This window comes from Galeopterus variegatus, unplaced genomic scaffold (genome assembly GCF_000696425.1).
Source record: "Galeopterus variegatus unplaced genomic scaffold, G_variegatus-3.0.2 Scaffold0, whole genome shotgun sequence".
Taxonomy (NCBI): domain Eukaryota; kingdom Metazoa; phylum Chordata; class Mammalia; order Dermoptera; family Cynocephalidae; genus Galeopterus; species Galeopterus variegatus.
The window spans coordinates 2,698,634-2,723,244 of record NW_007726111.1 but is presented as its reverse complement, the minus strand read 5'-3'; the positions used below and the strand labels follow the sequence as shown (position 1 = coordinate 2,723,244).

Genomic DNA, 24,611 nt, shown 5'->3' with positions numbered 1-24,611 from the left:
GAAAAAAATATTTTTCATACTTGTCAACACCTTCTTATAAACCTTCCTTATATTTGCAAAGCAATTAAGTTATCCGCTGGCATCCCTCTGGCATCTCTCTTTTTTTTTTTTTAACTAAATAACCTTGATTACTTTGCCCTGTTATTATATCCCTAAATTTGTCCTTTTCTTCAGAGTCTTTTCTTTACAGTTTATAATTTCTTTATATGTGATTTAAATAGGTATTTTTTAAAGTACCCATTTTTACCTTAAAAAACAACCAAATTTGTAAGAGGAAATGTGTATGCTTTTAATGCCCTTAACTCCACTCCTTCTTGTTTTTTTTTTTAATATCCCCCCCCAAACAAAGCAAATGGCTACAAAAAAAAGTATTTATAAACATTCCTAGTATTGGAAATTCTGTAAATTACCAAGATCTTAAAATATACGTCAATGATAAACATGATTAGTTATAACAAGCCCCAGAGAGATGCCTGTTGAATTTACAAAATGTACCTCCTTAATATGCCCTGATTTCCTCTTCCATAATGGCATTAAACTCACCTATTGTACACACACTTAACAGTAATGTGATCAAAACTCTTGCATAGAAATCACTTGGGGGGCTTGTTAAATGCAGATTCTGGCTCCATAAGTGTGGGGTAGAGCTTGAGATGCTGCGTTTCTAACTACTGCCTAACAGAGCTGCCAGGCGACAGACACTGTTGATGCTTGGCCTCAGGCCCGGCTTTGAGCAGCAAGGATATAAACTACAGTCTTGTTGTTGACATAAATGAGGTATGGGTTGACAAAGTTTTCCTGAAATGTAGATGGATGGCTATTTTTTATGACAACAAATGAAATTATTCTCTTAGATTTCATTTGTTACAAAACTGTAATTGGCATGCCAAATATCTTTTATTTTATTTGAGCTCTAGCAAAAAAGAGCCTGTTTTGTAAGATATTTTGAGTTGAGGGGTGGGTAGAAAAAGCTTTAAGTTCAAATTGTGAGACAATTTACAAATGTGCTCATTATCATATGCTGAGTAGGAAAGTTCCTAATGTAAAAAAAAAAAAAAAAGCCCTTATCTAGAAGCAAATTAGGAATCCCGTAGAACGAAAACTGCAATTTAAGGCACCTATGAAATGGAGCAATTGAAGTCATGCCTATACAGTACAAATCCATATTTAAACAGACCTCCACTCTGATATTAGTTAGTATTAAAATGTCAAGTCACAAACTGCGAAGTGTCTGAGATGTTACCCTGCTTGCAAACTAACAAATTAGCCTCCTACAGTTTCATAGATAACTGGCAGAAAAATACAAACCCTCTGGGTCAGAGACAAAGGACAGTTTACTACTCAGAGCAATAGCAGCAGCCAAAGTAAAATCTTTCTTTACAACAGCTACCCAAACCCCAGTGCCCACAGGGCAACAGGAGGAGGGCCAGGGGTTGTGTGCACAGCAGCAAGGTGTATACAGTCAAGGATTCCCAAGAGGAGGAAGTCCCTGACCTTACACTGGGGCCACTGGCTGCCCACCCATCTTCCCCTCCAGAGAGGAGAGAGAGAGAGAGACAATATCTTCATTACTCTGCAATGTAAATCTCTTCTGGGGAAGGAGACATCTCCATCTTTACTGTCCTGGAATGTACATAAATCTGAACAACTTAGCTGTTAATGCTTAGACTTCAAAAAATGTGAGATTCATGAAGAATAGTCTCCCAGCGATTGACAGAAAAGCATTGGAAAATGATAACAACAACAAGAACAATAACCATAATGATTACGGTATATAAGCATTTTACATGTGACACTTCATTTGGTGCCTGATAACGTTTTGGCAAGTTCAATGTGATTCTGCCCATTTTAAGGAGGAGGAAACAGATTTATAAGCCTTAGGTTACTTGTACAAGGTCACATAACCAGAAGTCTCAAAGGTCATGCATTACCCCTGTGCAATTCTACCAGTACATCTAAGGCAGGATTGCCTGGGAAGAGTGCACAGTAAGCCACCAAACCAGAGGTGAGCCTCATGAAGATTGTCAATGCAGGTATGATGTGTTGGCGAGATCATTCCATCATACTGCTCTTTACTTCATGTGAACCAACAAATATTGGTTCCCTGATCTAAAGACTATAGAAAACAAAGGCATTAAAATCTTTAGAATATCATATTCAAGATTATTTTTTTGTTTTTGTATATAGGCATACATGAGCACTGACCTGTCTCACACAGAAGTCTATACTCAGGAAATCTGCAGGCTTATTTAGCAGTTGCATTTAAGGAAAAGATTCTAGCTGGAGTAGGGCTCACCTTTCCTTCCCAGCCTCTTACTTGGCCATGGTTCCTCACCCCTCATTTTGTACTTGCATTTACACACTATCATTTCTAGAACTGTTATTTAGTGACTTCGGTCTGAGTAAAAGGAAGAACTTATTTTTTTAAAAAAAGTTGTACCCAATAAGTAATAGCAAATATATTAGAAGAAATTATATTTTGATTATTTTTTTCTGGTGAGAAATCAAAGATAGCATTTTATAATGACCATGAATTAGAAAAGCTTCCGAGAAGAAAACTGACTCAAAGATCTTTAACGTAATCATAACATTTGTGTTTAATTCTTAAGTAAGGTAATGTCTGGTTTTATTGAAACTCATGAAGATCTTTAGTTGTTAACTTTTAACATATTGTCCATAATCAGCATTCATTTTCCTTTCAGCCTCCACTGGCTTGTAGTATGTTACTCCTAAAATATCAAACTCCCTCATACTCACAAACAAATTTCACTCCCTTCCTGTAAATCAGAACATGCTATGATTGAATTGATGCCGCTATCATCTACCATTTACTTCTGTCAAAGCATATAACTGGATTAGTGGGAAAACAGCCACATTATACTTGCATTTCAGCTTTGCCTAACAGCAGGCTTCCTTTCTGCAACAAAGAACAGCCCTGGAGATGGGAGCAACACTTGGGAATGATGCAGCATTAGTATTGACATCATATACATGATGTAGGCATAAAAATGACTTTTTTGAAAAATAAAAGAAACTTAAGACATATAAACCTAAAAATGCGAGCCTGCTTGATTACTCTGTCTGGTGGTCCTAGGCCACTTTGGAAAAGTGTTCATAATACAGATGGCACCACTAGTCTTTAGATGGCTGACTGTTGGGGCTTTAAAAAACTAACACCACCTTAAAGTGACATTACAAGTGGATTAACGTGGCAGCCTAAGATGGCGCCGGGAGAAAGCAGGGTGGGAGTGTCTGCGGGAACCTTGCCTTAGCCCTTATTGGCCGCACTTGTGAACACTGCGTAATTGCAATAGCTAGGTATTGAGACAGGATGCATGCCCTTAACCCTTAAGCTGACTGGAGGATGTAAAAAATCTGCCTTTGCCATTTACCTTTAAAAGCCAAAGCTTGTGTGTTAATAAACTGAACTGCTTGACAGAACCCCCACCGCATCTGAGTGTCCTTTAACTGGGCTGGTTTGGGGCCGGTGGTGTGCTCACCTCTCTTCACGGCTCTCTTCCCCGTCTTCTTCAAAAGGGGACCAGAGGGAAAGAGGAATCCCGGGCCGTTCGCTCGTCCACTGAAAGGAACGAGGCTAGGGCTGTACGGGTCAGCTGCTGGCAGCTACTGGCGGCGGACCCGACAGCTGACATGCTCTTAGAAATGAGGATGAGGGCCGGCCCGGTGGCGCACTGGAGAATGCGCCGCTTGGGAGCGCGGCGGCGCTCCCGCTGAAGGTTCGGATCCCATGTGGTGACCGGTTCCCGCTCACTGGCTGAGCGTGGCGCGGGCACAACACTGAGGGTTGCGATCCCGTTGCTAGTCCCCGGTATGGGCGCGACACCGAGGGTTGTGATCCCATTACTGGCCAGTAAAAAAGACAAAAAGGAAAAAAAAAAAAAAGAAATGAGGATGAAGAGAAATGCGTGGGGGCTCTGTGGGAAAATTACTGTCAAAGTTTACTATAGAACCACTCCCCTATTTCCTCAGTGTTTTATTACTATGCATCCCTGAAATCACAAAAGCTAAAAGTTATAATGTTGCTTTCCTAGACTTTCAAACAGTTTCAGAAAGAAAATAGGAAAAACTACATATGCATACATGTATGCACACACATATACAATATGAAGTTATAGTCATACTTTGAAGGTTTCATCCAGAGAACTTCCATATTATTAAATTGTTCAATTTGTATTTGATGAAAAGGGCCTAAGACAAAAATGCAATTCAACTTTTTTCTTGCCAAAATGTTCCATAAGAATTAATTATGAATTTAATGTGGTTGATAGTAAATGTTATATAAATGTAAATAAGAATATATATAGTTTGATAGGAGTAAAAAAATACATGTTAAAGGAAGTAAATAAATACATAAAAAAGATATACTATACTTAGGTAAAATGTTTAATCTAGATGTAGTATTTAGTTGTTTATTTGCAAGCATAAGAATAATCCAATGTGTATATGCTTTTTCAAGCCAAAATACAGCAAATTTCTCTAAAGAATACCTCAACACAGTGAAGGACATATACTACAAATCCACAGCTAATATCATACAGAATGGACAAAAATTGGAGGCTTTTCCTCTAAGATCTTTAGCAAGACAAGGATACCCACTTTCTCCACTCTTATTCAACATAGCATTAAAGTTGTAGTCTGTGCAACAAGGCAAGAGAAAGCAATAAAAGACATTCAAGTCAGAAAGGAGGAAATCAAATTACCCCTATTTGCAGATAACATGATCCTATACTAGAAAACCCTACAAATTCCACCATAAAATTGCTAAAACTAATAAATAAATTCAGTAAAGTGGCAAGATACAAAATCAACACACAAAAATCAATGGTCTGCCTATATGCCAACAATGAAATAGCCAAAGAGGAAATCAAGAAGGTAACCCAATTTACAATAGCTACCAAAAAACTGAAATACCTAGGAGTAAATTTAACAAAGGAGGTGAAAGACCTCTACATTGAAAATGATAAAACATTTGTGAAAAAAACAAGACAACACAAATAAATGGAAAGATATTCATGGGTCAGAAGAATTAACATCATCAAGAGGTCCACATTACCCAAAGCAATCTACACATTCAACACAATCCATATCAAAATACCAATAACATTCTTCATAGAAATAGAAAAAACAATTTTAAAATTTGTGTGAAACCACAAAAGACTCTGAATAGCCAAAGCAATCTTGAACAAAAAGAACAAAGTTGGAGACATCATACTTCCTGACTTCAAAATATACTGTAAAGCTGTAGTAACTCAAACAGCATGGTACTGACACAAAAACAGATAAATTGACCAATGGAATAGAATAGAGAGCCCTAAAATAAACGCACACATTTATAGCCAACTGATTTTCAACAAAAGTGCCAAAAATATGCAATAAAGAAATGGCAGCTTCTTCAACAAATGATGCTGGGTAAATTGGATATCCACATGCAGAAAATTGCAAGTAGACACCTATCTCTCACCATACACAAAAATCAACTCAAAGTGGACCAAAGGCCTAAATTTAAGACCTGAAACTATGAAATGACTAGAAGAAAACACAGGGGAAATGCTACACTACATGGGAGTGGGCAGCACTTTATTGAGTGAGACTACAAAGGCACAGGCAACTAAAGCAAAAATATACAATGGAATTATGTCAAATTAAAATGCTTCTGTACATCAAGGCACAATGTTAACAAAGTAATGAGACAACCTATAGAATGGGAGAAAGTTTTTGCAAACTACACATTGGACAAGGGGCTAATAGCCAGAATATATATGGAATGGAACTCAGTCAACTCAATAGCAAAAAACCCCATATAACCCAATTAAAAAATGGGCAAAGAACCTGAACAGAAATTTATCAAAAGAAGACATACAAATGGCCAACAAGCACATGAAAAAGTGCTCAACATCACTAATCATCAGGGAAATGCAAATTAAAACCACAAGATACTACCTTGCTCTAGTTAGAATGGTTATTATCAACAAGACAAAAAATAAAAAATGCTGGTGAGGATGCTGAGAAAAAGGAACTCTCTCACATTGTTGGTGGGAGTATAAACTGGTACAACCATTGTGGAAAGCAGTATGGAGGTTCCTCAGAGAACTAAAAATAGATCTACCCTAGACCCAGCTATCTCACCACTGGGTATATACCCAAAGGAAATAAAATCAGTATAATGAAAAGACACTTGCACTCCCATGTTCATTGCAGCACTATTCACAACAGCCAAGAGATTAGGAATTAACCTAAATGTCCATCAACAGATGAATGGATTAAAAAACTGGTATATACACATGATGGAATACTACTCAGCTATTAGAAAAATGATTTCCTATCATTTGCAGCAACATGGGTGGAACTGGAAACCATCCTGCTGAGTGAAGTAAGTCAGGCACATAAATACAAATACCACATGACATCACTCATATGTGGAATCCAAAAGAAAAAAAAAAATGGTTCTCATGAAAGTAGAAATTGGAATAATGCTTACAAAAAGTGTGGTGGTGGGGGGTGGGGATTGAGAAGTGGTTGACTAATGGGTATAAAACTATGCTATCTACACTAAATGAATCTTTGTGCAGTATATGCACGTATTGAAACAACATACTGTACCCCACAAACATGTACAAGTGTTAAAATAATTTGAATAAAACAAAAAACAAAAAGAATTCCTCCACCAAAACACAAATAGTATTCTTCTTTAAAAAGGAATAACAAATTTATATTTAAAAGGAAGCATTTCTCTTTGTTCTTATAACCTAATCATTATTTTTAACTTATTTTAGAATTTATTTCAGAGTATCAGTTGTAACTATAAAATTAGGAAATCTATTTTATATTTTTTTTCCTGAAGATTCAGCCTCAGAATTTTTGGTTAAAACTAGACTCATTAATGAAGATGACTATGCTCCAATACTGTCTTCTTCCTTGGAAAAGTTGCTAGAACTCTTCCTGTTTCCTTATTGGTAAAAGTAAGGATAGTATTATTATCAACCTCACGAGGTTGTTATAAAGGCTGAATGAGTTGCCATGAAAAACACTTAGAACAGTTTCTGCCACATGAACATTGTTAAAAAAATAACTCTTAATAATTACCTATCACTTATGATTAAATAGAAGATTAATGAGCAAATAAGAAAAAATAATGAACACGTGTCTACTTTGGATCTCGTTTCTACTGATTTTCTGAAGGGCATGTCTATTTCTAGAATAATATGATCACTTAAAGTCATTTAGTGAGTTTTCAGTCATAAAAGTATACTAATGGTTATTCTGAAATAGTACAAAAAATTTCACAGTACAGTTGACAAAAAAAAAAAAAAAAAAAAAAAAAAAATCTGTCCCCTTATGGTGATAGCCATATACAACTAAAGTAGAGAAAATCACTAACCAAAACTAAGGAAGCCTAAGGAGGAGCTAGGACCTGAGATCAGTAATACTAGGAGCTGAAACCAGTAAGAAATCTCTCTGGAGAAGAATGAGAAATCCCTATGAGTTCATCTTCCTGTAACATCCACCTTACAATTTTCAGGTGTTGTGCGTCTTTCAATATCACTCTTCTTTCCTACTTTTGAACATATAACAGACATTTTTATAATTTTTAACTTGAGGTGTTTAGATGCATTAATTACTTCCAGATCAAATGCATTCCTAGTTATGTCTACAAGCAACATATTCTCTTTGCCCATTTGCTTTTAGCTCATTCAAGCCACACCAGTGAGGACAACCAAGATAGGATTTACAAAAAGCTGTCAGTGTATCAGTAATGTCTGTATTAACCTGGCTCACAGAAACCACAAGGAATTATCTTGCAAATGTTTCTCAGTAATGGTGTTTCTAAAGAAGTTATTCAACAATTTTTTTCAAAGAAATAAACATTTAAAAACCATAATATTTTTAGGAAAAGCAATGACCTTTAAAATTTGTAAGGCCTCATGAATCCCAGTGTCAATCCCATCTTTATCTTAACTAGGAAAGAACTGTTAGTTGCTGGCTAAATGTTGAAAGTATAAAATTCATTCAAAGCCAGCTTAATCAGTAATTCTTTTAAAACATGTTTATTAATAGCATTCTTCAGTTTCCAACTGAGGCAGATGCTTTTGGTGCCCCATGCATATTTCATTTCATGACAGCCCAACTTCTAACTATCTGAGATTGCAAGGAACCCTCTGCTATTATACATAGTGATCTGGAAATACCAGAGAATCAAAGTCTCTTGGGAGCAGTCACCAACTTTATATACTTCAGCACATTTTCCCCTTGGAAGGGATAACCCTTCATGTAATGATTCATGTATCTACACTGGTTCCCAGAATGACCCAGAGGTATAACCTTCATTCATTCAGAGTGGTGACTTGTTTGATAATGTATTTTAGTTCTCTTCTTTGTTTTAATTCCCACATTTCTCCAATAGTCTTTCCTAAAGTTACTTTCCAAATAAACCATTTAAACTTGAATCCTTTTCTCAGTGACTATTTCTGGGGAAGCCCAATCTAAGCTGACAACCAGCAGTGTTTTTAATGGTTTTAATAAGCAGATCCTCAAGATAGGATTCTAGAATTGAAACATTTGCCAACCATACAGCAACAAAGGCCCCATTGGTAACTGAGAAGTCAAGAAGACTCCTCAGATGGTATAGGGTCACAGTTGCTGGGATTTTCATCTGCAGTGACTGGAACAGAATATAGATTGAAAGAGATGTACCTAGACTTTGACAGATACGGGAATAATAGTAATCATAAAGCTAAGACTTGGTTGGTTGTTAAATTTCACTGAAGAAATTGACAGCCTCAGGTCAGCCAACTCTCAACTTAGGGCAAAGTAAGAAAGCCAGAAGATTCTATAGCAAATAGTAAAGAGATTCTCTTTTCCTATTGTGGGAAGGTCAACACATGCTAGAAATTATGCTCAGAATTTGCTTTTGAGAATCACAGAATTATAAAGGAGGTTACATTCATAGCCTTGGTAGGTTTCTAGGGAAAAAGCAGGGCACTGATAGACAAGAAATGGGACTTTAATACTAGGATGACGAAACCTGGGTGGATACACTTGAGAACATTGAACTTCTGAATTCCTCTATACCCTCTGGATAGGCAGAAGGAACCTGGTCCCCTTAGTTAGAGGGTAGCAGCTTCTCTAAAGACCATAGAAAATAATGGTTACTCTTCTCCCAATCTGATTCCATCTCCTCTCATGTCTCTAGGCAACAAGATGACCAGATCCCAACATGACCTACCTGGAAAAGTAGTTTCTGCTCCAAGAAAACAGAAGACAAAATATTTAACAAAATAGCTTCAGGGTCTGCCTAATAAGTTCCAGCAAATACTGGGAAAACATGCAAGGGAATAGGTGTTGAGGGATCTTGAGGCAAAATACACTTGGTCATCAACTTAGCGTGGAGAAACGAGTAGCCTGACAAAAGAAAACACATGGACTCCTGTGTAGTGGTAAATGGTTTGGCTGGTTGGCCAAGACCCTGGAAGGAGCATGATTGGAAGACATTCCTCAGACAAAGTTTTTTGGGGGAAAAGCATGGGGATGGATCCATGGGAATAGGCATGAAGTATGCAGATCTCTTTGTCTCACATCAGTGTTCACTAGGGAGCATTCATCACAGAGGAGATACTGAACAACTGGGTGGATAAGATGATTTGTCCACTGGAGGTCATCCAGCTCTGTATGTGGCAACTGTACTGCTTACAAAATGGGCCCATGAATGGAGCAGCCAGATAGCAGAGAGAGAGGATAACATGGGCATAAAAGCTCTTTCTCATCAAGTTTGTATAGCTGCTTTAACTGGCAAATGACCAACCCATTGGGAAAAGTCCAATGTAGAGTCCTCAGTATAGTAGCACCTCTCAAAGAAAACAACCAGCAACTGGAAGCATAAAATTATCATGTTGCATTTTATACTTTAAGAGAAGGGATGAAATTTGTTTTTCTTGTTATTGACACATATTCCAGTTAAGAGTTCCTCTTACTTGTTCACAGCACCTCGTCCAGTATCACTAATCCTCAGGGTTCACATACTGCCTGATTTATCATTATGAGATCCCACATAACATCTTCTCAAACCAAGCAATGCATTTCACGGTAAAAGAAGTCCAATAATAAACATATGACCACAGGATCCATGGGGTCTATCATATCCTGCATCTATAGAAGCTGCCAGTCTGATAAAACAGTAAGACAATCTCCTTTAAATGTGCAATGAAGGCTATAGTTTGGCGATGACAAGCTGATTTAGGGTGTTGCTGTTCAAGATGCAATATGTATTCTGAACCATGGCACTATGTGCTGAAGCCAGCTTGTACTTGCTCATGAAAAACAATGGTGAAATTTTCAGGAGCACCGAAAACCAGTTGACCTTGCATCGGTAACTTGGAATTGGCCATAGTGGGAATACTTTTATCATGAAAATTGGCAGATGCTACAAATCAGGTTTCCCCTCCACCCTACTGGCTCTGCCCCCAAGAGGCAGAATGCATGAATGCAAAGGGGAGGAAGTAGAAATTTCCCCTCTTGCAATAACTCAAAGTGATTCACTTGGGAAATTTGTACATCCTGTCCCTGAAACTTTAGGCTCTGCAGAAATAAATGATCTTGTGTGTGTGTGTGTGTGTGTGTGTGTGTGTGTGTGTGTGTGTGTGTGTGTAGTGAGGGGGAGTAGGCAGTGCTCTTACCGATCACAGTAAGAATTTCACTAAACTTAAATCTATAACTACAACCTGGATATTTTGGCCTTCTCATATCACTAGACCAACATGCAGAAGAAAAAACAAAACAAAACAAAACAAAAAACAGGCATTCTATTGGCATGGTTCTGATTGATAAGGAGATTATCATGAGAGTTGCTGCTATATAATGTGGGGACTGTGCATGGAACTCTGGGGATTCATTTGAACATTTCCATAGTGGTGATAACTGTGAATGGGTAATTGTAGAAACCACTGTTTGAATGTACACAGAAACCATGGATTCATAGGCCTCTGGGTAAAAATGTGGGTGATTCCATCAAGCAAGCTACCAGTAGCACAAGAGCTGGCCAAGTGTATAGGGAAATTAGGAAGGATATTAGAGGAGAGAACAGATAAATATAAATCATGACCTTAGTTCTAACTCTGGCAGTCCATTATCCTGTACCATGTTTATTTGTTTACTTGTTAAAAACCATGACCTGTCTCTACATTTAAGAATCATTGACTGGATACACTGGCCAGGCTTCTAACCACCAGCACCTACAACTTTTTGTTTCAGTCCTCCCTCTTGTGTCCAGAGTCTGTTCTGCCCCACCAATGGCAAGGCTGGTATCTAACACCCTAGCTCCTTTGGATTTGGCTTCCAGAATTCCTCAGCAGAATTACATTCCTACAAATTAAATTAGGATCCTTTAATTGGCTTCCTTCCTCGCCTTGCCTCACTCCCCACTCCTTTGACTAGAAGTGTTCCCTGTGACCACCTCCCAGGTAAACTTCTTACACTTGAATCCGTAAGTGAAGTTCAGCTTCTGAAACAAGCCATATTCATACATTAACAATATTTAATATATGCTAGTTTTATATAAATTTCACTAGGTATGACAAATATGCTCTGGATTGAAGATTTTCTTTTTTTCCTATGCCAAAGATAATATTTTTGTGAACTACAATTCCAAAGCCTTTGTAATGAACGTGTTTACATGCAAATAAAGCTAAATAAGTATCTTTTCTGATCATCTTATTTGAGAGATCAAGCATTACATTATACCTGTTTGTGTTTTGTTGAAATAAGAGGTGAGCTAACACAGGTCAGATTGTAAAAGCACACTGACATGAATTAGAGATCTTATGCAGTACCAAGTTTTACTAAAAAATGTCAAGAATACAAACTGAAGGACTTCTAAAGGTACAGATGAGGCAGACAGAGTCTGACTTAAAAGACAGCTTCCCAGCTCCTTCCTTCCTCTGCTGGGCACATCCCTCTGGCCCACGTGAGTTTCACAGGGTTTCTGGTCAATGTACTTAAACTATAAAATATCTCCAATTTACTTCCTGGAAAATTATAGCACCTGTGAGACATTTTTCAGGTAATCTTGCCTCATAGATATTGGGTTCTATTTACCACAGCTACCCTTCGCCAGGGATATCCCACTAAAAAGCATTTTAGGGATAAGTTCTCTTCCTCTTAAATCAATATCATTAATCTATGCGTTGCGTTGACAAGGGATTATACCGGGTCTCCTGCTGCCTTCTTTTCTTCCCCAGTGGTGCCCTACCAGTCAAGGCAGCAAATCAAGTGCAGACCAGCTGCTCTCACCACTTCTTCCCCAAGTGATTCCAGAAACAGATTCATTCTCGTATTTTCCATACAAAATAACCTCACCACAAATCCCTTTTTTTCCATCTACATTTCTACAGATATATCCACTTCAAATGTAAAATTATAGCCACCAGAAAATGGCCACAAAATATTTTGCCTAAATTCTGTGAAGTAAAATGAGGTATGGTAACATTCATTTGTCTTGTTTCATCTGCTTCAGAGTTCAGTACTTTCTAGCTACAAGTAGGAAGGTCTAAGAGGGTTCTGAGGATACAAGATTTTAATGAGAGCATATTCAAATGTCTACTGGTTCTTGTATTAAGAAGAAAAAAATAGTTCCAAAACATAATACAATATAGATATGTGTCCAGGGAAAAAATGAGCATTATAATGAATAGAAAATTGCCATATAATCATATCGCCAAGTTGCTACTTATCAGGAGTTCCAGTGGTGTCATTGAGTGAAAGGACTCACGTTACCTGTTTTAGCTCCTCTGAGCAAAGGAGAATATGTGCAATGCTTTTCACTCACATGCACTATTTCAATTATATTACTCAGGTATAAACTCAGAAACTCAAAAAGAATGTTGGCGTGGAAATATAGGAGAATCAGTAACTAAGATAGGACAGCTCAGTAAGATAGTCTCATATAAGAAATGTCTCAGCCTATCTAACGTAAAAATAAAAAGTATCTAAAATCAGAAGGAGATAGAAATTGCAGATTTAATTCAGGAAAACTTCACAGTCATCTTATACTTACTGAAGCTACATTCACAAAATCATCATCTGAGAGGGTTTCTAACATTTCTGAGACGGATGTTCGGATCAGTTTAAGCGTCAATCCACTGACACTTCCACTCCTATAAACAGACAAATAGATCCACAAATGTTACTCACTATTTATTTAATCAATAGCATAGAAGAAAAGATAACTTATGCACTAACTCTGGTCATTTATTTAATATTCAAATAATAATTTTGTCTTTAAAATAATCAGCAATAGAAAAAGTCAGATTTTCTGATAGAGGGGACATGGTAAGAAATCCTGCCTTTCTTTCCTACCAATATCAGTATGTATGTACTCCTAACTGAAATTATCAAAATGACATGATGTAACAATTTTTTAAAATGTGGATACTTACGGCATATTCACTCATTCAGGAAATATGTATCAAATACCAGCTTTGTTGGTCAAGTTAGAAGTGAGGGGTAGAGAAGTTAATAGACATAGTCATTAACTAGGAGCCCATTGTTTGACTTGATTATGCCAATAATTATAAAGCTGATGACAACTGTGATAATAGCTCTGTGGACAAAATGCCTTGTTCTGTACCCTACAGCACACGTCCTCTAGGGTTTAGTCTTTAGTTTTCTTGTCTCTACGCATTCTCTGATCCTCCATGACATCTCTATTTGCAGGGCTCATCTCTAAGCAACTAACTCCCACTTCTTTATCTCTAGCTCCTAAGATTTTCCCAGTTTTATTCTTCTAGCTGCCACCTAAACAACTAAGACTCAATGTCCAAAATAACAATTATTCCCAAACATACTTTCTGCTCCTATTTATGTTTTCGGTATCAACCAGCTATGTCTCAGCAGTCATCAGTCATTTTCTCCCTCTCAACTTTCCCACCCACTCAGACAATCTCCCTTATTCATTCCACTGCACAGTGTTCCCACAGCAGCAGTCTCCTCCCTGTACTCCATCCTCTCTGGCTCAGTCTCCATTCCCTGAAGATCTTAAATGCATTTTAACAAATGAAGTGAGAATGAACAGTTCAGTTACATTTGTAGAATTTGTTATCTTCTCTTTCTCAGGCTGGGTTATAAGGCTTTGGACAACTAAATAGAACTTGTTTACTTCCGGTCAAAATGGGGAATATTCAAATGTGGAGAGATGCCTGTGATATGTGTTTAGCTGCCTACAAATCATGGATTTTGTTTCTTCCAGTGAGACAAAGAATATATGAGGATATATTTCTTTTCTCTGAAGGAAAATAACCTAAGCATTTCATATTTCATGTTTTTAATTCCTTGATATTACTTTAAAAAAGTAAATCACCATAGCAGGATATAATCTTGTCAGTGTCCTACATATGCATTTTTAACCTTATTTTAGAAAACATGTGCACATGCAAACACACAGATACACACATATCTTAACTTGAAGCAATATAACAAATAAATAAAATGACCTATATAAAAAATCCTGGAATTCTTTCATATATATCAGCTCTTCCCTTGAAAAAGTCCCAGTACTGACAGTTAGTATAGTTAATATTTACCTATTTTGTGACCAAAGCCTTACAAGTTAATTGCATCATTAAGTGCCAACTAAATGCTTTTTTTGTTGTGATTTTTTTTTTACAGCAGGAACTGCTTAGGTTTTAGCAACTGTACTTCAATATTGTTAAAATATAAAGCACGGGGCTGGCCCGGTGGCGCACTGCTACAGTGCGCCGCTTGGGAGCGCGGCAGCGCTCCCGCCGAGGGTTCTAGTTTGCTCAAGAAATTTCCACCAGCCAGAAATCTGGATATAATTCTATGTTTAGCAGTATAGTTTAAAAAGTACATGGCCAAGAACTATTTTTTTTTTTTGCAAAAGTAGTAATACTTATAAATATATTTCATTTCATCATTATATCATATTTAAAGATAACTAACTTATGGGCCGGCCCGGTGGCGCACTGCTACAGTGTGCTGCTTGGGAGCGCGCGCTCCCGCCGAGGGTTCTAATCCCACATACAGACCGGTTCCCGCTCACTGGCTGAGCGAGGTGCGGGCGCAACACCAAGGGTTGTGATCCCATTGCCGGTCCCGGTCCGGTACGGGCGCGACACTGAGGGTTGCGATCCGTTGCCGGACACGAAAAAAGACAAAAAGAAAAAAAAAATATATATATATATAAAGCAGAAATTGAAAGCAAATGAATAATTTTTCAAAAAGGTCAAACTTTAAAACCATGTCATAATTTTTCATTGTAATATTGATTCTTCTCATTTTTAATAAAATAATTTTGTCTGTTTTGTTTTGCCTTGATATGGCTTCTTTGTCTGAATGCAGAAGTCAACATAATTGTTTTTTAATCTATCAAACATTTTTTAGTCCCAACATTTACTGTTATCTACATATCCTCCCATATTCTCCGTATATTAATATGTAATATTTAATTACTTACACATCAACGAGAATAAGCATGTCTTTAGGAGATGCAGCACCTTGAATGTACCTGAAACAAATACCATATAAATATTTTTTTTCTTGAAAAAGTGTAAAACATTGATATTTGTTGAATTGATAATTTACTGATAAGGTCTGAGAGAAGGTCTTTTTCAAGCAAAGACTTCCATTCTATCTCAGTACACAATGGTCTTTTATTTACATTCTACAATGTCAGCTTGAAGAAGCTATATTTAACATAACAGTAGAGATGTCAGAGCTGTGATATTTAAAGTATATTTTTCTGATATTTATAACAAAAGATAAAGACATATCTTTTAATACTAGCAGTGGAAGAAATTAACTTCAGGAAGGACATTTTTCTAGGGGGGGAAAAAAAAATTATCCTGAACTCCATTTGTTGACCACAGGTTTTAAAAATCACTCTAACAAATAATGGTTTGTCATATTTTTAAATGAAAAAAAATATAGATGTGAAAATAGACAAGTGGTCTAGGAACATGAAAACAAAAAAGAAATACTACAGGCCAATAAAGTAATTAAAAATATTGCGATATGTAATGTTATCACCAAGAATTTCAAGTGGTGGCTCTCAAACTTTATAGTGTATAAGAATCACCTGGAGAATAAGTTCAAAATGTTAATTCCCAAATTCAACCCCAGCCTTACAGAATCAGAATCACTGCATTTTAAAGAGACTCTAAGAGAGTTTTATGTAGATGATTCAGTGATTGTGGAAGGAGATAAATTTTATCGTGAACTACCCAAAAAACTCATAATACCTGGCCAGACTGATAGGGAACAAGGGGCCTGCCTTCCCCAACAGGAAGGACTGCACTTGAACCTAACTTTCTACTTACCTCTGAGGCCTCTTTGCCCATCACTCTAAATCTAACTTTTCAGAAGCCTGCCAGGTAACTTGCCAATTAGTTCTGCACAGTTAATATACTCTGGACTATGTGTTGACAAAGTAGTTACAGTTTATAACCTGCACTCATGCTTGTTTCTCTATAAGAAGGTAAAGTGGTGTGGCAGGGTTGCAGGTGTATTTCCAGGGAAGACAAATCTAGTTCATGCCTAGCATATTAACACTAGGCCTGCTATGCACCTCAATGGGAAGATGAGAGAACAGGATACTGTCTGCCTCTTCTGGTTGGCACCTAGCTTCAAAGTTTTCCCCAAACAAAATCCAGAACACATTCGTGAACACAAACCATGTGATTTAGTAGTCTTTGCCTCTACTCAACAATCCATGGCTCCACAGGGATACATTGGAAAAATAGTAAGAATAATATGTGCATTAATAATATCTGTCATAATTATTCATGGTTGGTGTTTAAATAAATTACTACTGGAAAGTTTAACAGGGCATTTAAAAAGCTTTAAATCCATGTCCTTTGAAGCAAACATTTTGCTTCTTTGAATTAGTCTGAATCCTAGCAAAAAGTTAGAACCCTAACCTAAATGTCCAATAATAAGGGATTTCATAAATAAGCTACCATATAGTCTTCTTTTAAATACTGTTTATTATTTCTTCTCATCAATATGTACTCAAAGGTACTGAAATAAAAAGTACGGGTAGAAGGCACTATATTGTACATAATCTGAACTCATGAAAAAAAAATATATATATATACACACATTAAATACATTTTTAAAAACTCAAATAAAATACAATTAATAAAAAATTAATAGTTGTGTCCAATTATGGCTTATCAATATTTTTAGAGTTTTACATAGGAGAATGAGTTGTTTAACACTGATGAACAAATAAAACTTCTTTTTGAAAAAAACAGAACCTAAGCTATATGAATATAACTAGCGGCAGTTCTTACCTTGGGGCCAGGACTCATTAGTTCACTGCCAGAGGCAAACTACCTCCTCTTTACCTTGTCACTCTGTTAGAGCTCTACTCCAAGCAAACTGGGAGCCTTCTAATAGAAATCCCCACCAGCTCAAAGAAATTTAGAGCTGAGACTAAATATAAAGCTTACAGTAGTTCATTTGAAATGAATTTGGTAAATCATTGCAACAGTATCCATTATCATTCCCCACCTAAACTCATCATTTTCACTTACTTTTAACAATATTTGTTTTTCAAAAAAACTAGAGCACTTTAAAGAAGTAGACAATATTGATTCTAATAATGAAAAGTTTCCCTCCAGCTTATTAACAAAACATGCAACTTTTTTTTATTTCATCTTTCCACGGCCAGCTAAAAATTCTTACCACGGTCTTCTGCGTACATCGTAAAGGTCAATCTTGTTTGGAGTTCTACTATTATCAACCCATGGAGAAGCTAAAAGAAAACAAACAAAAGCAAAAACAAAAAAATAGAGAAATTAAAACATTAGATATGCTCTACAAAAATAATGCAAAACTTAAAAAAAAAAAATTAAACCCCATACACATAATTCCACTTATCAGCAGTAATGTTTAAACGGGAGATATTTTTATGCCCTCAATCTCTTCCCTCTTTAAAGTGGAAAACAACACAGCAGTACAAAAGAAAATCATCGTAAGTCAATTCTCTTTTTTCACATTATTTCAGAAATAAGTTTTAGACATAGGGGTTTCCTGGGTGCTAACTTATATGTTTTACTAGATGTCCAAAGGTCATACATTTTCTTCCCTCTTTACTTACAAAGTTTATCTTGACAGAAAAGTTATGTGCCAACTAATGGAAATTGTGCTTTCAATTATTTATCCTTGTTTTTCATTCAGTGCCATACTGTCTTGGTCTATATAAGACTGTTGTTCTTGAACTGTTATTATACAATAGCATAACGTTTTACCTTCATATTCATAAATTTGATAATGACCAATCCATGTTGAAGTTATAATTAAAAGCTTAACTATATTTAAAATAAGTCCATAAAAAGCTGTTTTCTTTAAACATATTTCAATGTTCTGAAGTAACTCAAGCACAGATTCAATAATATTGTGTTAGTTTCACAGCCTTTATTCTTTTGCAGCAATCAAACAAACTTTTTCTAATTGTATTGATGTTTAAATGAAATGTATACTTATTCTAATTAAATCTGCATTTACTTTAATTAAAATGCCTTACAAGGCATTACACATACATATACATATACACACACAAACAGACACACACACATCTTGGACCTAATGAAGAAAAGTAAATGCTGATGAACTGGATGAAAATTTTATGCTGGAAAAGAACCTCTCCTTGAATCTGTTTAGATATATGACTAGAGATAATTTCTAATCCAAATGACTTATGCCTTACAATTTATTTTACCCTTTTCCTTACTGAAAAACTATGTAAATTATGGAGAACTAGACTGAGTCAGGTTTATTAGCCAACTAAGATAATTTGGCCATTTAGAATATGTCAAAAAATAATTTAGAATGTGTCAAAAAATGTATACTATCTAAGCCCCTTCTTGGCTGTGAAATTTCTTTCTTATTAGTTGCTTTATTATAAAATGATTTATTCATTTTAAATGATTAATCACATTTACATGAAATCATTTAAATATAGCACTCCCATAATAATCATTTACTGGCATAGTTAACATTAGTGAAATAATAAATGTACTTTTAAAAATTTTTTGTTTTCTCCTTTTCACTGAATTTTAACTTTTATTTTTACTTATTTATTTATTCTTATTAACATGACTTTCTTTTACATTCTGTGATGTTGTTGCAGAGCAGTTGGGACAGAGGGGGAGAGGGGAAAGGGGAAGGAAATGGGATGGAAGAAGAAGGAAGGAGGAGGGGTGGGATTGAGGCCTGTGCCACACCCTCATTCTCACAGGGAAGACCAGGGGGCCTGCAGCAGTGGCTTGGTCATTGCCAGGCTGGGTGCAGATGTCAGGGGGGTGTGGCAAGAGCCTTCGCCTCCCACCATCCCAGCTCAGGAACTTGGGGTCTTTCTTGCTGAGGCTTGGTGGTTGTTGCTGGGCTGGTTGCAGGTGTCTGGGGTGGGGAGAGACTGGGGCACTCCCTACAGTGGTTCAGTGGTCATTGCTGGGCTAGTTGTGGGTATCTGGTGGGTGTGGCCAAAGCCCACAGCTCCCCACCGTCCCAGCTCAGGAGAGCCCAGGGTGCTTCCTGTGGCAGCTTGGTGGTTGTTGTTGGGCTGGTTGCACTTTCTCCATTTGCTCCATGCTCCTGCAGCCTGTGTAGTTTCACCAGGTCTAGGCTCCTGCAGAGCTCTCAGATTGTCTGACACCTAATGGCCAGTAGTGCCCCCTGGGATTTTTGTTGTGGACAGTTGCCACAACATTGGGAGGGCATGGCCAAGGCCCTTGGCCCCCCACTGCCCCAACCCAGGAGAGTCCAGGGAAATGTACTTTATTTTAACCCTGCATTTGTATTTGTAGAAACTGAGAGCCAGTGACATAAAATTATCACTTTATTCTTTGTGTGTGTGTGGTAGCACTAGAGTTAAGAAATAAGCATACTGGCAAATATATCAGTTCATTTTCAACTATTCCTGCATAATAGCTGACTCTCCAAGTTAAGATCATAGTAGTAATTAAAAATGTAAAGAAACTGTCTCCTATTTTCAGTACTATGTTGTGCTGCTTATACGTTTATTGCCTCTCAACTCCAAATACACCCTTTTTGCTCGTTCTATGAAAATGGATCGGGGCCCTTTAAATACTTATCTTTTCCCAGTTGGCACAGTTTTAAGCTTTGCCACAGATGATGCAAAACAGACACTGAATGAGAAAAGATTTCTGCTTCCTGGTTCTGGTTTGTTTGCTCACAGGCTCTGGCAGCATGTACAGCTTTTCTGGTGCCTATCTCCTGCAGTGCATGCCTGTTCTTTCTCACAGTGTTTCAGTTTCTCCATTTTCTCCATGCTCCTGAAGCCTGGGTAGTTTCACCAGGTCTAGGCTCCTGCAGAGCTCTCAGATTTTCTGACACCTCATGGCCAGTAGTGCCCCCTGGGATTTTTGTTGTGGACAGTTGCTGATGAGACATCTGCAACTCCGGAGGGAGAATTTCCAGCACATCCCACCAATATGGTATCACAGTGACCTCTCTGCCTTAGTGGGCCATAATCATGTCCTCTACAAGAAGATCTGGATCTCAGTCAAGGGGGATTTTAGGAGCTCTTCCTTAGGCACTCTATTTCAACCCTAGGGGTAGTTGTTGCTATACATAGATTATAGAATATTATATCTGGGATTCATATATTCTTTAGAGGTCTTGGTACTTTTAGCCAATCCTTCATTATTCAAATCTCTTTTATAGTTAATAATTCTTTATTTAAAAAATAAAATTTCCCTGTTTAAAATACTGTGTGTTTGTTCTCTCTCCTAACTGGACCAAGACTGATACAAATGCATGGGGAAGATGAGAGAAGTGATTAGTTACCACTGCCAATACAATAGCAACTTTCACCATCAGTTGAAAGTGGTCAGCAACAAATTTGATAAATGATTTAATGAAACTGGAATCGAAAAGTTATGTTTAAATTAGATTTCTGAATTCTTTACAGATCACATTCACCTAGGATTTCTGTTTTCAGAAATTGCTAACTGAAATTAACTGTGATATGTATTACTATGCTTCATAAAAATGTATATTTCCTTGAAGACAGAAAAAATTAAAAGGCTATAATTTACAGTATGAGCCAGACCATTAAATTTTAATATCCTGTATAATCTTACATGGTTTATATTATAAAATATTAATAGTCTTTTTTCAGAATTTTTTAAAGATATTCACTATTAGGGAATATCCTTTGATTACACTAAATTAAGGGATTTATATTATGGTAAAATTAAAGAAAACTATTTCTTCTGTGATATTACTAATTAACTTGTTGTAAAATTCCATTGTGGCATTTAAATGGTACATTGTTAATATAGGCTCAGAATTATAGAAGATCAAATAGTAAAAAGGATGATACCTATATACTGTAGCTCCCTGAAATAATCAATTTCATAATCATGCATAGTAAAAGCTACATGTTTTGAGAGGAAATCAGAGCTTCTAAAAATCTCTGTAAAAAGTGAAATATTCATTTTAGATGTCTCTTTAGCTTTTCAATATGATTTTGGGATGGCAGAAAAGAGTAATGGAAATGGTAGCCCACAATGTGAGAGTCTCATTTCTGAATGTTATCACTAAAACTGATAATGATTATTTATAGAAATGTTTCTCCCCTGATCACAAATGAACTGTAGGTGTGTCTTTTACTAAATCTACTGGACTACTGTTTTACTTCACATGATATTTAGGGTGTGCTTTGCAGTCATCAAATCACTGATTTAAGCAGGTGTCTACCTGTACATTTACTCAGAATACTGAAATCTGTGATAGAGAAATATTCTTGAGAAATTATGCAGATTTCAGAGTCATTTTCTAGTAACTATGGTCTAAAAATAATAGGAAAGTATCAGTTTTTCATTTCAGCTGCTATGAAATAACAAAGCAAATAACGATGCATTGAGGACTGATTCTCTTGTTAGAAACACCATTTCAAATGACAGCTAATTGCATTTCCAATTAACAAGTCCAAATGTATTTTTCTAATTCTAAAAGACTTCATATTCTTAGTCTCATGAAAATAAAAAAAAAATTCATATACTTAAAAATGCCTTTAAAAGTACTCCCAGTACTTTTGCCTGGATCTAATTGGTGGATCATTATTTGAGGCTTGTTTCCCATAGACCATTAGTAAAGACTCTGAGTTGCAAGCCAAGATAATTAATTGGGACTGGTTTTTAAGCTAAAATTAGTTTAGTGAATGTGTAATGCAAAGCTCACAAAATTTCCAGAAATGTGAGTGTTGCTGCCCAACTGCTACCATCCAAGAACGTATTCTTCACAGTCCCTAAATTGCATCATGGCTCCCACATCCAGGTCCCAGGTGGAGGAGTCTCATTAAAAGAGTATGGATTATATACCCATACCAAAGTGCCAGAGAATATAGGAAAACAAACAGGTGACCTCTTCAGATTTTGAGTTATCTGCTCCCCCATAAAAAATAGAAAGGAGATTTTTAATTAGTTAGGGTGACACAAAACGCCATAATGAACAATCTCAAATCTTCCATGTCTTAGCACGGTAAAGTTATTTCTCACTTGTATGTCTGAATTAAATATTACTAGTCATAGGGCGTAGATTCTGCTCCAAGCAGCTATTCAGAGACCTAAAGCTGGCAGAACTTTTGCATGCATTCTTCAACACTTAACTTCCGAGGTCACCCAAGGCATTGGGCATGCAGCTGTTAGAGGCAGGGAAGAAGTGTGCAGAAGGCACATCCAAGTCATAAGAGTCTCAGGCATGAAGTGACACATTACTTTCACTCTTCCTATTGGTGAGAACTAGGCACATGGTCATACACAGACAAAGGAAGTCTGAGAAATGCAGACCCTGGCTAAGCAGTCATTTCCAAAAGAAAACTTCACAATGGGATGAGAAGACAGAACTTTGGTAGGCAGCTGAGAATCTCTGCTACAGGTACACATTGACAATTTAAAAATGATTCTATATTAGTTATGGTGACACAAAATGCCTTAATGAACAATCTCAAATCTTCCATGTCTTAACATGTGAAATTATTTCTCACTCATATAACAGTATAATTTAGATATTTAAGTTAGGTAGAACAATCTAAGTCAACTTATTATAACATTAAATTTTCTGTACTCAACAATGTCTTAAAGCAAGCCACCCCTGAGATGAGGGAGATGAAGATGGGCTAAATTCATAACCTAGTAAATAAAGGCGTTAAATACATGCTTCTGAAAAGTAACTGGTCCCAAGACAATGGTCATTCCCAGATCAAATTTTCAAATGCCAAATGACCAAAGCTTTATGTCTTAGAACCACAAATAAGACTCACGGGCAATCATTGTAACTGGGTAAGTATCAATATGAAGAGTCTATTCTTTTGTCTCGTCTTTAAAATTGTCTTTTCTGAATGGAAGTAGCCCACTGTAGAACTTAAGAGCATGAGTTTTAGAACCAGTCTACTTAGATTTTTCATTGGATGCATGAATTTGGATAAATTACTTAAACTTTTTCAGTAAAATGGGACTAACATGATCCCACTTCCAAGAATTACAGCTAAGATTTAATGAAGTTATGCACATAAACATTTAGAATCGCAGATGGCATATAATAAGCACTCCATACATGGATATTTGAAACCAATATCATTAAAGTCACTGGAATTACTTATTATAGATTATAGATTTTTTTAAATAACAGTTTGTTATAAGATGTGCTTAGATTTTAGCCACTTAAAAAGCTTATTCCTGTGACTAGGACTTGAATATCATGCTATTTCCTTGTCCTACTGTATCCACACAATACAGTCACACAGTCAATAAAACTATGGAGAATACTGGCAAAAATGAGAGGATGGGATGGTCGTGGTGTGCAGACAGGAACTATAGAAAATAGTAACTCTGTGTTTCTTAACATTTCCATCTGCTTTTTTCTCCTTGATTCATTTTATTCAGAAATTGAATTCCGTGAAATTCTACTCTTTTTTTTCACTACTAGTACCTGTAATCTTGACTTGTTTATCCAGCTTAATTTAATAAATATCTGTTATTTACTATAGGCAAGGCACTGTTTTAGATGCTATGGGACACGCAAATATGTAACGAACTATCTCTACCTGCACTTGCCTCCATTGCAAGGGTTTTTTTGAATAGGCCTATGCAAAATAAATTCTGGAAGAACATAAAAGTTGGTTGGTCTTATGGTACAGATAAAAACAAAGTTCTCTGAGAAAACGAAATGAAGAAAGATTGCTTTTGGGAAAGCCTTCATGTAAAAGGTGGTGGTTGCATTCTATTTTAAGTGATGGATAAGATGCATATGACCAGAGATGGGCTCTAGGAAGAAAGCACATAGAGATAAACAAAAATTTTAAAAAATAATAAAATAAATAAATGGGAGGTTTGTAGACTATAAAATAAAATAAAAACTAAACAAATAGGAGGAGAAAAAGGGGAACATAGGGATACACGATGAAGGCTGAACTGTGTAGTGAGAGCTAAAACTGGAGATGTGGGTTGAGTTAGAATCTTTGGGCGGTCTGAACGGCACAGTAAGGGAATCAGGTGTCATTAAGTAGACAATGCCAGCCTGCATAATTTTATCAGAGAGCTGATAATCTACGT

General features: G+C 36.5%; 1 protein-coding gene across 1 annotated transcript in view; it reads right to left on the bottom strand.

The window, feature by feature from the left end:
• Positions 1-24,611, bottom strand: part of CACNA2D1 (calcium channel, voltage-dependent, alpha 2/delta subunit 1) — a 480,749-nt gene that overhangs the window by 111,310 nt on the left and 344,828 nt on the right. The window contains exons 8-10 of the mRNA XM_008568138.1: positions 17,716-17,785; positions 15,485-15,535; positions 13,067-13,166 (exon numbers count right to left, since the gene is read on the bottom strand). Coding sequence (XP_008566360.1) covers positions 13,067-13,166; positions 15,485-15,535; positions 17,716-17,785 — 221 coding nt within the window. The remainder of the gene's footprint in view (positions 1-13,066; positions 13,167-15,484; positions 15,536-17,715; positions 17,786-24,611) is intronic.